Genomic DNA, 14104 nt, shown 5'->3' with positions numbered 1-14104 from the left:
GCTTCTGGAGAACCCAAAACAGAAATTCCACATGAAAGTCATTAAATAGCAACAATAAAGATGACAAGACTATTAGCCTCTTATGTGCCAGGAACTTGCCATCCATCACCTAGTTGGCACCACGCCCCTTTGCCCCTCTTCCAGAGGTCCCGGACATTGGCCAGCACACAGGGGTCTGTAAGTTTGTGAGGCATTAGTGAAACACAGAGAAGCTGATTAAGTTGCTTGCGGTCCTTCTGAAATCCTAGATCTTTCTCTCTTTCTCCATGGTCTGTGGCTCTAACAGTTTTGGACGTTACAACCCTGATAGCCAGTCATCACTGGAAACATCACTAGCTTCAAGTCAGAAGATCAAATCTTACCAGAGGGATTTCTCAGGCTGAGGATCGAGAAAGCCAAAAAGCCTGATGAGAGGCTGGTGAATCTCGGGAAGTCTGGCATTTATACCATTCTGGGGCCTAAATGGGATTTGGTTTTCCTCCTTCATTCCCTATTCCCCAGCAATCCCTCCATCAACTAATGGGCCCCAGCTGGGAACAAACATGGGCAGCAGCAACAGGGGCCAGGGTCTGACAGGCTCTGGCGGGCCAGCCCTGGCCAAGAGGGGAATGTGACTGTTTATTTGGAATGGCTGTGCCCTGCCTCTGAGGGAGTTCAAGCGGTCAGATGTGTCCAAGTTGATTAGTGAAATCTGAAAGGGATGTCATTGGGTTCGGGAGGAGGGCCATCTAGTTTAAAGCCCGCCCTGCAATGTCCCAAGTGCCTGACAGGCACTGGCTGCCAAATACGATTAGTGGAGGGCAGGGGTGAGAGGAGTTCAGAAACTCTGAACTTCAGGAGCTCTGAGACCAGAGAGAGGCCTCAGCAGGGCACTCTGTCTCACCTACAAAGCTGCTAGGGAGGTTAGGACGTTCTTGCCCAGAAGGAGAGGAAACACCACTGGCCCCAGGGTCTCCTTGGGGGCTCTGGGAGCAGCGGGTACAGTGGACAGAGTCTGGTCTTTGTAGCTGGACAACTGACTTCAAACACTGACTCTGCTGTCTAGTTGCTTAGCCTTCCTGAGTCTAGGTTTTCTCACCTGTCGAATTGGAATCACAGGAAAGGAAAGAATGAGCAGCGCTGGCCATTATGCAATGGTTCTGACCCTACCATTCACTTGTAAAGCATGTCAATGCTAATGTGCAGTCAGCTCATGTCGCCCTCACAGCAACCCCAGAGGGTGAGCTGGGGGTTGCCATTCTTCACGAGATAGTCCAAGCTCAGAGGAGTTTAGAGACCTGCCCAAGATTATAATGAACTTAAGGCTTTTTTGGACTTCAGTACTTTCCAGCCAAATTCTGTATCGGTTTCCTAGGGCTGCCATAACAAATTACCTCAAATTTGGTAGCTTGAAACAACAGAAATTTGGTGTTGCACTTTTGACGTCTACAAGTCAAAAATCAATGTGTCAACAGGGTTGGTTCCCTCTGGGGTCTCTGAGAGAGAATCTCTTCCACAACTTTCTAATAGCATCAGGTGGCTACAGGCCACCATTGGCATTCCTTGGCCGGAGACTGCATAACTCCGGTCTCGGCCTCCAGCTTTGTATGTACTTCTCTCTGTGAATCCTCTGGGCCACTGAACATTCACCATTGGCTAAAGAGCCCACCCTAATCCATCTTGATGATCCATCTTGAATCCTTACATGAATTACATCTGCAAAGACTATTATTCCAAATGAGGTCATATTCTGACATTCTGGGTGTATGTGTCCTTTGGGGGCCACAATTCAACCCACCCATAGTCCACCCTCTGGTCCCCAAAACTTAACATCCATCCCATTTGCAAAAATACTTTTACCCCATCCCAACATCCCCAAATTCTTACCCCATTACAGCATTAACTCTAAATCCAAATTCTTATCCAAATATCATCAGCTCAAAATTTCATCATGTAAGTCCCCTAATTAGTCATGGGTGATACTGGAATGACCCATCTTGAGTACAAAATGCCTCTCCATCTGTGGACCTGTGAAACTAGAAAATAAGTTAACTGCTTTTAAAATGCAGGCATAGGGAGGGGAATTCCAGTCAAGATGGCAAAATAGGTAAAAGCTATGCTCGCCTTCTCCCATGACCACATCAAAATTACAACTAAATTATAGAAAAATCACCCTGGACAACCATCTGAAGACTAGTTGAACAGAAGTCCTATAACTAAAAATATAAAGAAAAAGCCCAGTAGAGACTGGTAGGAGGGGTGAGACGCGAAACAAGCTCGCCCCACAAGCATGTGTGGTGGTTGAGAACCGAGAAGGAATCTCAGCTGCAGAGGTCCCCCCTAAGGAGTGAGGGGTCCCAGCCTCATACCAGGCTCCCAAGCCCAGAGCACAAGTATTGGGAAGAGGAGCCCCCACAACGTATGGCTCAGAAAAACCTGTAGGTATTCTGCCCATCTGGGTGAGACAGAAGGCTGCTGGAAACGCAAGCATTCACTTAAAGGGCCACCACAGACTTGCTTGCTTGCAGGCACACACTCTGGGCTCTGGTGGAGCGACAGTGGCTCAGGAGGCGCCAGTGACAGGAAGAAACTGAGTTGTGTGGCTTCAGGATGAGGGTTGGAGGGACAGCTGACAGTCTTTGTGCTGAGCCCTCCTCCCACACAGCCGGCACATGGCTGCCATCTCTCCTGTGTGAAGCCCACCCCAGACACACACAGCCAAATCTGAATCTGCATTGGCCTAATGAACTCTTCTCACCTCACCCTGGTGACTCCCTGGGGCCCTGCCCCAACCAATTCCAGCACCACCAGAAGCTCAACAGTGGGCAGCTGGCCTTGGCCAGCACTGCAGTCTTTAATGGAAAACTCTCAGGAGTTTGTGGGGCCCAGACAGGCCTCGGTGTGCCCTGTGCATTCTGCTGAGTAGCTCCAGGCTCAGCACAGTGGCTGACTCTGAATCTGCATCAACCTGGTGAACACCACTCACCACACCCTGATAATACCCCAAGACCCCACCTTATTCAACTCATGTAACCCCCCAAGGCTCTTTCAGCTGGCTGAGACTGATGGGCAGCTGGCAGGAGGCAGCAGGGTTCAGGGTACCCTGGGATTTTTGTTAAGCAGCTCCAAGTCCAGTCCTAGTGACAGCCACGCACATGCCTCCAGGTCTAGCACAGGCAGCAACCAACCACGTATCACTCTGTAGGTCCTGCCAGGTAGCCCTGGGCTGGTAACAGGCAGCAACTGACTTTGACCTGCACTGGAGCCACTCTCAAGAGGCCCCAGAACCAACACATGCAGTGGGCGGCTTCAGACCAAAACAGAACACCATCTGATTAGCCCCACAAATGGCACACCAAAAGGGTAGTCTTGGCAGGCACCAGAGCCTACTGGGGCAAATCCTGCTCCACGGGGTCACCCATGGCATAGCAGCTCGTACACTGTGTCATAGCCAATCTTCACAGCGAGTCAGCCTGACGGTCAGTATCACCCACTGACATGCCAACAGCAATCACGGCTCAACTACAACAAGGCACAAACAACACACACAAGGGACACTATCAAGCCACCCGCTGAGGTGATCAGGGAGATTGCGCCACTGGGCCCCACAGGACACCTACTACATGAGGCCACTGTGCCAAGACTGAGAGATATAGCAGCTCTACCTAATACACAAAAGCAAACACAGAGAGGCAGCCAAAATGAGGAGACAAAGAAACATGTCCCAAATGAAAGAACAGGAGAAAACATCAGAAAATAAACAAAGCAAAATAGAGGCAAGCAATCTACCAGATACAGGTTATACTGGTTATAAGGATCCTCAAGGAACTTAGTGAAAACTTCAGCAAAGAGATAGTAAGCAGAAAAGAAGACATAGAAACCATAAAAACGAACCAGTCAGAAATGAAGAGTACAATAACTGAAATGAAGAATACACTAGAAGGGGGTCGGTCAAGTGGCTCAGTTGATTACGAGTTGGCTTGGAGGCGCAAGCTCTGAGCAGCAGGGCCACTGGTTTGGTTCCCACATGGGCCAGTGATGCTGCGCCCTCTACAGCTAAGATGGTGAACAACAGCTCGACCTGGAGCTGGGCTGCCGTGAGTCGCCGACAAAGGCGTAGGCTGCAGTGGGGATGCAGTGGGCTGCTGCAAGCTACCGTGAGTGACCGGCAGCTGGCGTGAGCTGCTGTGAGCCACCATGAGTGGCCATCCAACTGCTGGCGAGCGACTGCCTCCCCCACGAAGAGTGCAATGATAATACCAACATGGGCCAGTGAAGCGACATCCTCCACAACTAGACTGAAGAACAAAAAGACAGCAACTTGTCTGTTCCCCTTCCCCCAACTACCCAATAAAAATCTTAAAAAAAAAATGGGCAGAGGCTCTGAATAGACATTTCTCCAAAGAGAACATATAGATGGCCAATAGATATATGAAAGGATCCTCAATGTCACTAATAATCAGAGAAAGGCAAATTGAAACCACAATGAGATATCATCTCACACCTGTCAGAATGGCTATCATAAAAAAAAAAATCAATAAACAAGTGTTGGCGAAGATATGGAGAAAAGGGAACCCTAATGCACTGTTGGTGGGATTGCAAATTGGTACAGCCACAATGGAAAACAGTATGGAGGTTCCTCAAAAAATTAAAAATAGAACTACCTTATGACCCAGCAATTCCACTTCTGGGTATTTATCCGAACATCCAGAACACCAATTTGAAGTGATATATGCACTTCTATGTTCATTACAGCATTATTTACAATAACCATGATATGGAAGCAATCTAACTGTCTACAATAGATGAATGAATAAAGAAGTGATACATAGATATAATGGAATATTACTCAGCCATAATAAAAAATGAAATCTTACCATCTGGACAACACAGACGGACTCAGACAGTTTTATGCAAAATGAAATAAGTCAGACAGAGAAAGATAAATACCATATGCTCTCACTTACCTGTGAAATCTAAAAAACAAAATAAACAATCAGAAATAGACTCATAATACATAGAACAAACTGGTTGTTGCCAGATGGAGGGGCTGGGTGAAAAAAGGGAAGGGATTAAGAAGTACAAATTGGTAGTTACAAATAGTCATGGGGATGTAAAATACAACATAGGGAATATAGTCAATAATATTGTAATAACTATGTATAGTGCCAGGTGGGTACTGGACTTATTGGGGGGATCACTTCACCAATTATTATATAAACATCTAAGCACTATGCTGTACATCTGAAACTAACAAAATAAGACTGAATGTCAACTGTAACTGAATAAAATAATAAAGTACCATATTTTGCAGTGTATAATATACACTTTTTTGTCCAAATTTGTGAGAGAAAAATAAGGATGTGCATTATACATGGGTAGTACTAATTCCATATCTATATAAATGTTTTTATTAATTCTTTTATTTAAGCTTATTAGTTAAAAGTGTAACTCTAGAAATCAATGATATCCATATGCAAAATAATACCCTGTAATATGATAATCAGTTTTGTTGAACTTAAGACGAACTTGCAACAATGAAGAATTCTTGGCCTTCTAGGATGCGTAAATTTGTTAACGGTACATAAAATTTCTTATACCTTGTATCTGTTCTTGTGTTCTGCAATTATTTGTTACATAAAATTTCTTGTACATAATATGTTAAAAAATAAATGCTAAATTCCTTTATAATACAAAAAACATACCTAAATGTAAACAAATAAATATTTGAATTAAAAAATTAAAATGAAAGATTTTTTTTTTCCCTGAAAGCTTGGGCTGAAATATGGGTGCACATTATACATGGGAGCCATTATACACGGTAAAATTTTAAAAATAAAATAAAATACAGGCATAGGGAAAAAATGGGAGGAACACAGAGGTCAGCGGTCTCAAGTAAGTCTGAAATCCAGCAAAGCAAATCTGATTAGGTTTCCAGGCCTGAAAATGACCCTCTGTGGCTTGATCCTCTGCCCTCTGGGCCCATGAAGTCTCCACTGTCCTCTGCCTCAGGGCTTGCCTCTTTGGCCTCTGCCTTTGCATCCATAGCTCTGTCCTTGGAGTCATTCTTCCTTTTCTCGAAGATAACACGTGTTCGTAGCTGAATTGTTGTTTTAGTCATTTCCTGCTTGTGGAATCTCAGAAGTCCAACTGTTTTTGTTTTGTTTTGTTTTTCCATTTCTTCAGGTCTTTGTTCATCTTTCAGTTCAGGCTGGCAGTGTTTTTATTCAAATAATATTCTCAAAAACCTTGTAGGTCTGTCATGTATGTCAAGGGGACCTATGCCATTAAACAAGAGTCTTCTCCACAGATCCTTCCTGAATAAGCCCACCTCTCTCTTCCTGGCTTCTGCTGAAATGTTTGATTACATCCTTGAGTAACACACCTCGTCTCTTTGAAGAGTAAAGGCTAACTAGCCTTCCCCTTGTCCTTTCACTGGAGCGTGATTTCTCAAGGAGAACGTCCTACCTATAATAGCACCCTTTGGAACCTGGACAGGCCAAGACTCTCCCAAATCAAGTGCTGGTTTCTTATTGCTAAAAGTTCCTTCTTCAATCCATTCCCTCCCTTTCACGTTTCCTACAAGCAGCAAAGGAGAACCAGGCTACACCCTCCACACTTTGCTTGGAACACTCCTTTACCAAATATCCATGTTCAGTGCTTAGAAGTTCTGCTTTCCCTGAGTAGTAAATCAGAAAATCAAACAGCCATCTACATCAACAGGGTTAAAACAGGCTAGGGGGAAACAAGTGTGCAAAAGCAAGAGGAGCATTACATTTGTTTGCCAAGCACCTTCCATATACCCAAGTATTAGATCAGTAACGGGGATCCTAATAGGCAAGTTCCACCATCTTTATAAGAACAAGAGTAGCCAAAACCGCAGAACACATCGCTAAACATCCCTGTCTGCTTAACATGGCTGACTAGCTCTGCCTCAGCCCACCCCCACACCCTCGGTCCTACCATTGCAGCCACTGATTCCGTTATCACACACCTTATCCTCCCTGTAGAGCCTCAGGTACCCCCAATTCAAAGCCTGTCTCCCACGGAGCCCTCTTCTGACACCTTCTTCCTACTCCCAGCTAGTCTCCCAGGCCGGACACATGTCTTCTCCCAGGGCAAAAGGGATACTGGATCAGGGTTGCCCTGAGAGGTGTACCTCAGGAAGCACAGGGAACGGAAAGAAATTTAACATTTGATTCATTCTCTTTTCTGGCTAAGAATTAACACACAGTCACTATAATGATCTTAATTTTGTTAAATATAAGTTTGGTTTATTTTAATAATTTTGTGCTTTATTTTTAAGATTTGCGCTTTTAGTCCCAGGCACAACATGGATTTAAGTGGTCTTTTATCCAGGAGTAATGGTCTGTAGAGTAGGATCAACCATCAGTGGAGGAGGTGATTATTACCCACAGGGTCAGGGGAGGCCCTAGGACTCAAGGGCAGGGTCTCACCCTCCAAATCCTGCTGCCATGCCAGGGAGCCCTGGAACCTGACCAGCCTCGGGCCTATAAAAGCTTTTCTTTTGTTGGTTGTCCCTGCTCAGGAGACTCTGTCCTAATACCCCAGCCCTGCAGGGGGAAGCAACAATCACACCACTATAAAATGAGTGGAGGGGGAGATTTAAACATGGGATTTCCTTTACCTGGAGAAACCCTGGCCATTCCTCTCACCCCTGAAATGCCCCTTTTCTATATCTTCCCCAGCTGTTCTAGACCAGGAAGGGCCAACACAAGGCACAGGTGTTCTCTTGCCTTCCCCTTGCTCAGAGCAGACACTACAATCATGGCCCTCCCTGCCCCAGTGTGATGATGGTGAATTTTATGTGTCAACTTGGCTTTGCCATTTTACCCAGATATCTGGTCAAGCGTTATCCTGAGTGTTACGGGATGAAATTAACATTTAAATGGGTAGACTGAGTAAAGCCGATGATCCTCCAGAGTAAGGGGGAACCCAATCCAATCAGCTGAGGCCTGAATAGAAAAAGGCTGACTTCCCTGGAAGATGAGGAAACGCTGCCAACCAACTGCCTTCAGACTCAAATTCCAACTCTTCCCTGGGTGTCCATCTTGCAGGTCCACTCTGCAGATTTTGGACTTGCCAGGCCTCACAATCATGTGAGCCAATTCCTTAAAATCTCTCTCTCTCTCTCTCTCTCTCTCTCTCTCTCTCTCTCTGTATTCATATATGTACACATACTTTTGTTTTTGTTTCTCTGGAAGACCCTGACTAATACATCTAGTGAGCCACATAACCTTTGAATCTGTATAAACATAGCCCTCCAAGGAGAATTCCCAGTTAGCATGCAAACTGAATTCATTCACTTAGGGCTGTGAGTACATCCAACAGCTGGCATTGTCTCTGGTTGAGTACAGAGGGCCAAGTGCATGCCACCACTTTTCTGTACAATGGGTTCTTCTGAGAACTAGAGAACTGCCCTGGACCCCGAATTCCTGGTAGGGTCTTCCTAGTTCTAACTAGCCCTTGTTCCTTACCCTTTATTCCCCCTGAAGGAGAAGGGTAGTAGGGGAGGCCATAAGTTTTTCTTCTCCAGTAAATAAAAACCACAAGAAAAGCCCAATGAAGAAGGGAACTATTGAGGCCACTGGACACCTTTTAAATTGGAGCCAGGCCAGAAGTTAACAGAAGGTGGAGGGAATGGGGAGACCACCAGCTGTCCATTCTTCTCACTGTCTCCTGAGAGATGACATGGTATCTGCCAGTGGTGACTAGGAGTGTGAAATGCATCTAGATGTCTTCCAGATTGTATGACTCAGCAACACAAGATTCTAATTGTGTTTAATTTGAAATTTTTGTGATTAAGCAAAAGGTACCCAGAAATCAGTCCATATGTACTTGCCTCTCTGACACCGGGAACTTGTAGAAAGGGGGGTTTACACCTAGCACCTCACTTGTTGACCACATGGTCCTGAGCCCACTGCCCCTTCTGGAGCCTTGGTTTCATTATCTATAAAGTACATCTACTTGGGAGGCTCATTGTAGCAGACCCAATAAATGGGTGTTATGAGAATTAGAGGAGCTGTAGTTCTAGAATCCAGGCAAGGCAGAAGAGGAGATGGAGCAGAGTAGAGCCAGCTGGTCAGTCCCAGGGAGCAGGCCCAGCAGGCTTAGCAGCTGAAGACAGAGGGACTATCCCCTTTCCTTGCCACTAGAGAGAGAGGGCAAAAGACAGGACAATGTAAGACTGACCTTGAGGGCAGGAATCTCCACACTGTCGCCGAGACTGATGGAGCCTGAGAGGATGGTCCCTGTCATCACAGTGCCCTGGCCTTTGATGGAGAAACAGTGGTCCACAGACATGAGGAATGGTCCCGAGGGGTCTCTTGCTGGGATGGAAATCTGGGACGTCAGGAGCTAGAAAAGAGATGTTGGTGCCACACTCTGGATGGGGCAGGACAGAGAAAGGCAGAGGGTGTGACGGTGCCAAGGCAAGCTAGTCCAGAAGATCTGAAAGGTACAACTCCCTGACTGTACTCCAACCTTCTGCCATGCTCTCAGTTCCTTCCCTCAGTATAAAGGAGAAGGGCTGGAGAAACCTCATCCATCCTCTCCTGTTGGGATCGCTGCAATAGTCTCCTAACAGGCCAGGCCTCTAGGCCCTTGTCCACACTGTCGCAGAGGCAGCCTGCCACAGGACACCCTTGGTCATGTTGCTCCCCAGCCTCACATGCTTTCTAGCCTCTTGATGCCTGCAGAATTTAAGATTCATCATCAGCTAGCGTCTAGGTGCCACTAAGGCCTAGTCTCCTGCCACTTGCCCTCTTGTACCAGGCACCAGCCACTAGCAGGCCCATAAGTTCACCAGCCTGCTTAGCCTCAGCACTCTCCCAGGAAGGCAAGCGGGTGACATTGCCTATGGAAAAGCTTTGCTGCCCTTATTGTATGGCTGCATCCTCGTCCCCCGTCACCACAGGTAACATGCTATTGTGATCATCTGTTTATTTGTCTCCCCTCCCAGGACTGTGAGTACGTCCAAGTATCTCCAGCAGCTGGCATCTCGCCTGAGAGGACAAGTGACTGAAGCAAAACTGGATTTGGGGAGAGCAGGGCTGCTCCCAGAGGCAGCTATCTGTGTTTGGTAGGGCAGGAGGGCTGAAGGCCACTTCTCCAAGCCCCTGGCAGAGACAGAGGGACAATCTAACATCTGCAAAGGGCCAGTGCTGCTTTTCCTTCCCTGCTGACTCTTCCCACGCACTTCAACCTCAACCAGCCCATTTGCCATCTATGTGCTCGGATATGGTGTCAGAGCTAATTACCATTAAACAAATGAAAATAAAGACTGCATAATTCCTTTTATTTTGCTTCTTTCTGATTTAGTTAAGGAATAGGCTGTCAAAAAAAGTATTCAGTAGTGAATGTTCCAAACTCTTATTCTTGTGATAATAATTCTTTTGGAAGAAGACAAGAGACTCAAAACAGGGCTGGCCTGAGATTTATACAGAGGCTTTTTAAAGGAGTATATAAACATCTTTCACAGCAGCATTTTTGTGGATTTTGGTTTAACAAACACAACTGTCCTAGGCTCTCAGACCAGTGCTCCCTGGAGCTGATGAAAATGTAACAAAAGCCTTACTCAGAAAATATTAGTTTTCCTAAGTCAGCAAGATCAGCACCATGTAATCCCAGAAACAGTGGTAGCACACACAGCCACACCTGATCTTGGATCCAGGTGCAGGTGGACCCCAAAGCCCACCCACAACCGACCGGGGTCTGAATCCCAGCTTTACCACATACTTGCTGTGAGACCTTGGGCAAGCTATTTAACCTCTCCGAATCTCACACTCTTCCTTAGAAAAATGAGGATAAATAATTTAAGCCTCCCAAGGTCATTGTGAACGTTAATGATCTTGTATGTAAAGAACTTAGAACAGCGTCTGGTATGTGATAATCGACCTCACCGTCACAGTAAACTCTAATAAAGCATTGTTCAGAGCATATTATACATATTAACTCATTTACCCTCACACCAACTCCACGAGGGAAGTGGTGCTATTATCTTCCTTGCTTTATAAGTGAGGGAACTGAGGTAACAGAAAGCAGGTCATGTGCCTATGGTCACAGAAAGAGCAGGTGGTAGGGCCAGCCCTGTAACTCGCCATCCAGCCCCAGAGTCGATGCACTTGCCACTCGAGCCTTCTGAGTTACCCAAGTGCTCAGCAGAGTAGTGCCCAGCCTCACTGCCATTTCCACAGAAGCATCACCCCCCCCCGCTCCACCTCCCTCCTGCCCAGTGGCTGCTCTGGGCATCCGGTGAATGGCTGGGCTCCCTCTCTGTGTTTATTACTACCTGGCCTGGAGGAATGGCCTGGGCCTCAGGCCCATGGCTTCAGAAGATGAAGCCTACACTGCTTTGGTAGAGCCCACAGGGGCTACGCTGCACTGCCACTGCTGCTGGGCTCATCTCCTTCCCCTGCTTCAGAAGGCCCAGCCCAGGCGGGACACACTGGAGAGGCTGGTTGAATCTGAAGGACTGGAACAGATAACATGATCCCAGAGCTCCAGACTGCAGGAACTGCTTTGTCTGAGGAGAAGTATTTGACAAAAGAAAGGCTGAGAAAGGTGGAGGCCTTCGGTTCTGTTTAGGTTTAACTTTCTGAGGGAGGTTGCATTAAGGTGTGCGGGAGATGGTTTGAAGGAGTCATCTCAGTCCTTTTGCAGGGGCTGCTTCTCTCTTTCTCTCTCAGGCTGAGCAGGACACAAAGGATCCTGCCTGAGCAGAGCTGGAGCCAGAGACCAACCTGGATTCAAGCTGACAGTACCTCAATGAGTTCTGAGATGCCTTGCGGAGCTTCTGTTTCGGGGGCCTCTGGCCCTCCAGGCTTGGCCGCCACAGGTATTATCGGTGCACCTCGGAATCTGAAACAGAAAAATAAGTCCAACCAGTTAGAGACCATCAGCATGGACACAGAGCACGCCTGGCAGTCCACCAAGCATGAAGGGTGTTCTCTCCTTTCCTCCTTTCAGAAGCACCTAGGAAGAGAGTACGCCTTCATACTCCACTTGGCAGGTGAGGAAATGGAGGCCCCAAAGGAAAATGCCTTATACTGAACAACAGAATTTAAAAGGGGAGCTCCTGGATTTTAACCTTCACTTTCAGAACACTTCCTGGGGAGGCAGCAGTAAACCCTGGGCCCAGGCCTCTGAATAAAAAATCCCTTAAAGGGGCCGGCCGAGTGGCGCGATGGTTAAGAACTCGCTTTGGGATGCTAGAGGGCCCCGGTTCGGATCCCACATATGAGGGCCAGTGACACTGCCCTCTACAGCTAAGATGCTGAACAACAGCTCAACCTGGAGCTGGGCTGCTGTGAGTCGCCGGCGACGGCGTGGGCTGCGGTCCCTGTGGCAGTGGATTGCCATGGGCTACCGTGTGTGGCCAGCAGCCAGCGTGAGCGGCCAGCAGCCACAGTGAGCGGCCGTCCAGAAGCCGGCGACTGATCTGCCTCGCCCGAGAAGAGCGCAATGATGGTGCCAACTTGGGCCAGTGAAGCAACATTCTCCACAACTAGATTGAAGAACAAAACGACAGCAACTTGTCTGTTCCCCTTCCCCCAATTCCCCAGCACTGTTCCCATCCCCCCAATTCCCCAATAAAAATCTTTAAAAAAAAATCCCTTAAAGGTCTTTAATGACCCTTAAATACCTCCCAGCCTCCTGCAGAGACTCAGGACATACTGGTGACCAAAAGTCCCTGAAGATGCACCTGGGAGAGCATCTCCACCATCCCAGTCTAATGGAGGTCATTCCTCCAGGGACCTTCCCAGAGGGCCCTTTTCTTGTGAGATTTATTTATCTTTTCCATTGAAAAAAAAAATAAAGGAAAATATACAACCCATAATCCCATCATTGTGGTGACCTTTCTTTCAACCTTGATTTTTCACTGCATTGCTAAGGGATTATATTTGTTATGTTTTGATTATAGTATGCACACAATTTCATATCCTAGTATATTTACCATTATATCATAAAGAATTTTCTGTTGAATGATAACAACAGCAATGATAACAACTCATTTGGCTGAGCCAAGCATATACCCTGGACACTTTCACTGACACTTTACAATCCCTTTATGGAACTGTCACCATTTTACAGATGAGAAACTGAGGCTTAGAGAGCAGAATTAATTTGCTCCAAATCATTGGGTATAAATACCGGAGCCAAACTCCAACCCAGGCCACTTGACTCTAAAACCAAGGCTCACAACTTCTATGTCACCAACCTCTTTCATTTTTAAAGCTGCATAGTAGTGTGACTCAGAATTTACATGCTTTCCCCAGTACAGTTATTCATTTAAAACATTTCAAGTTTTTCATTATTATGAAATAACACTGTGATAAACATGTTATGCCGACATGACTTTTTTTTTTGCTTTGCTTTGGGATAAATTCATGGGGTATAATATAAGTCTAAGACTCAACATATATTGAAAAATCAGCAAAATGGTAAAGACATTCAAAAAGCCTCTCCTCTATAAAAGCAGTAAGAACACTGACAAAATTATCATAATAAACTTTTTTAGAACTCTAGAAATTAGCCAAAGGCTTGTGGCAATTTGTGGAATGTTTATTCAAGGAAAATAGCTGAATCTCAGTACGAATAAGAGAGCCTTGTGGCATTTTAACTTGCCTTATTCCCATTCACCCCTCCCCAACTCTACTGTAGCATTAATAGCCAGCACCTACAATCAGAGTGGAAACCAGAAGGCTAATGGCCACTAAAGGGTGCAGAATCGGTCTGAATTCCATCAAAGCCCCTCTCTCCAAGAACTATCATTACTTTTCCTATCTGGCAGTTCCCTGGAAGACCCCACTTGCCAGGCTATCTTTATTTGACCTGCTTTGGAGCTTGCCCAGTACAAATAGCCTTTTCTTTGGGGGTGGGGAGTGGGCATTTGTTGAAAATAATCAGAGGCAATTGTTTAATATCTGCCTGAGGCAGAGGATAACATTTTGGCAAACAACAGGCTAACCAAAAAGCTTAGAAGGAAAATCTGAGTGAGAGGCTTCCATGGGAGGCCTAGAAAAGCTCTGACATATTCCTGGGAATCCAGAAGGATACTTGCAGGCATAGGGTCATGGGCATGCCCAAGGCATTGTGCATGATC

General features: G+C 46.3%; 1 protein-coding gene across 3 annotated transcripts in view; it reads right to left on the bottom strand.

Annotated features, from left to right (window-relative positions):
- EEFSEC (eukaryotic elongation factor, selenocysteine-tRNA specific) overlaps positions 1 to 14104 on the bottom strand; it is a 282568-nt gene that overhangs the window by 129727 nt on the left and 138737 nt on the right. For 2 of the 3 annotated variants that reach the window (XM_019658666.1, XM_019658668.1), the window contains exons 3-4: positions 11763 to 11859; positions 9193 to 9357 (exon numbers count right to left, since the gene is read on the bottom strand). In XM_019658666.1, coding sequence (XP_019514211.1) covers positions 9193 to 9357; positions 11763 to 11859 — 262 coding nt within the window. The remainder of the gene's footprint in view (positions 1 to 9192; positions 9358 to 11762; positions 11860 to 14104) is intronic. The other variant, XM_019658667.1, reaches the window with a different exon arrangement.

This window comes from Hipposideros armiger, unplaced genomic scaffold (genome assembly GCF_001890085.2).
Source record: "Hipposideros armiger isolate ML-2016 unplaced genomic scaffold, ASM189008v1 scaffold_286, whole genome shotgun sequence".
In the NCBI taxonomy this organism is placed as follows: Eukaryota; Metazoa; Chordata; class Mammalia; order Chiroptera; family Hipposideridae; genus Hipposideros; species Hipposideros armiger.
This window is presented reverse-complemented; position numbering and strand designations above follow the sequence as displayed.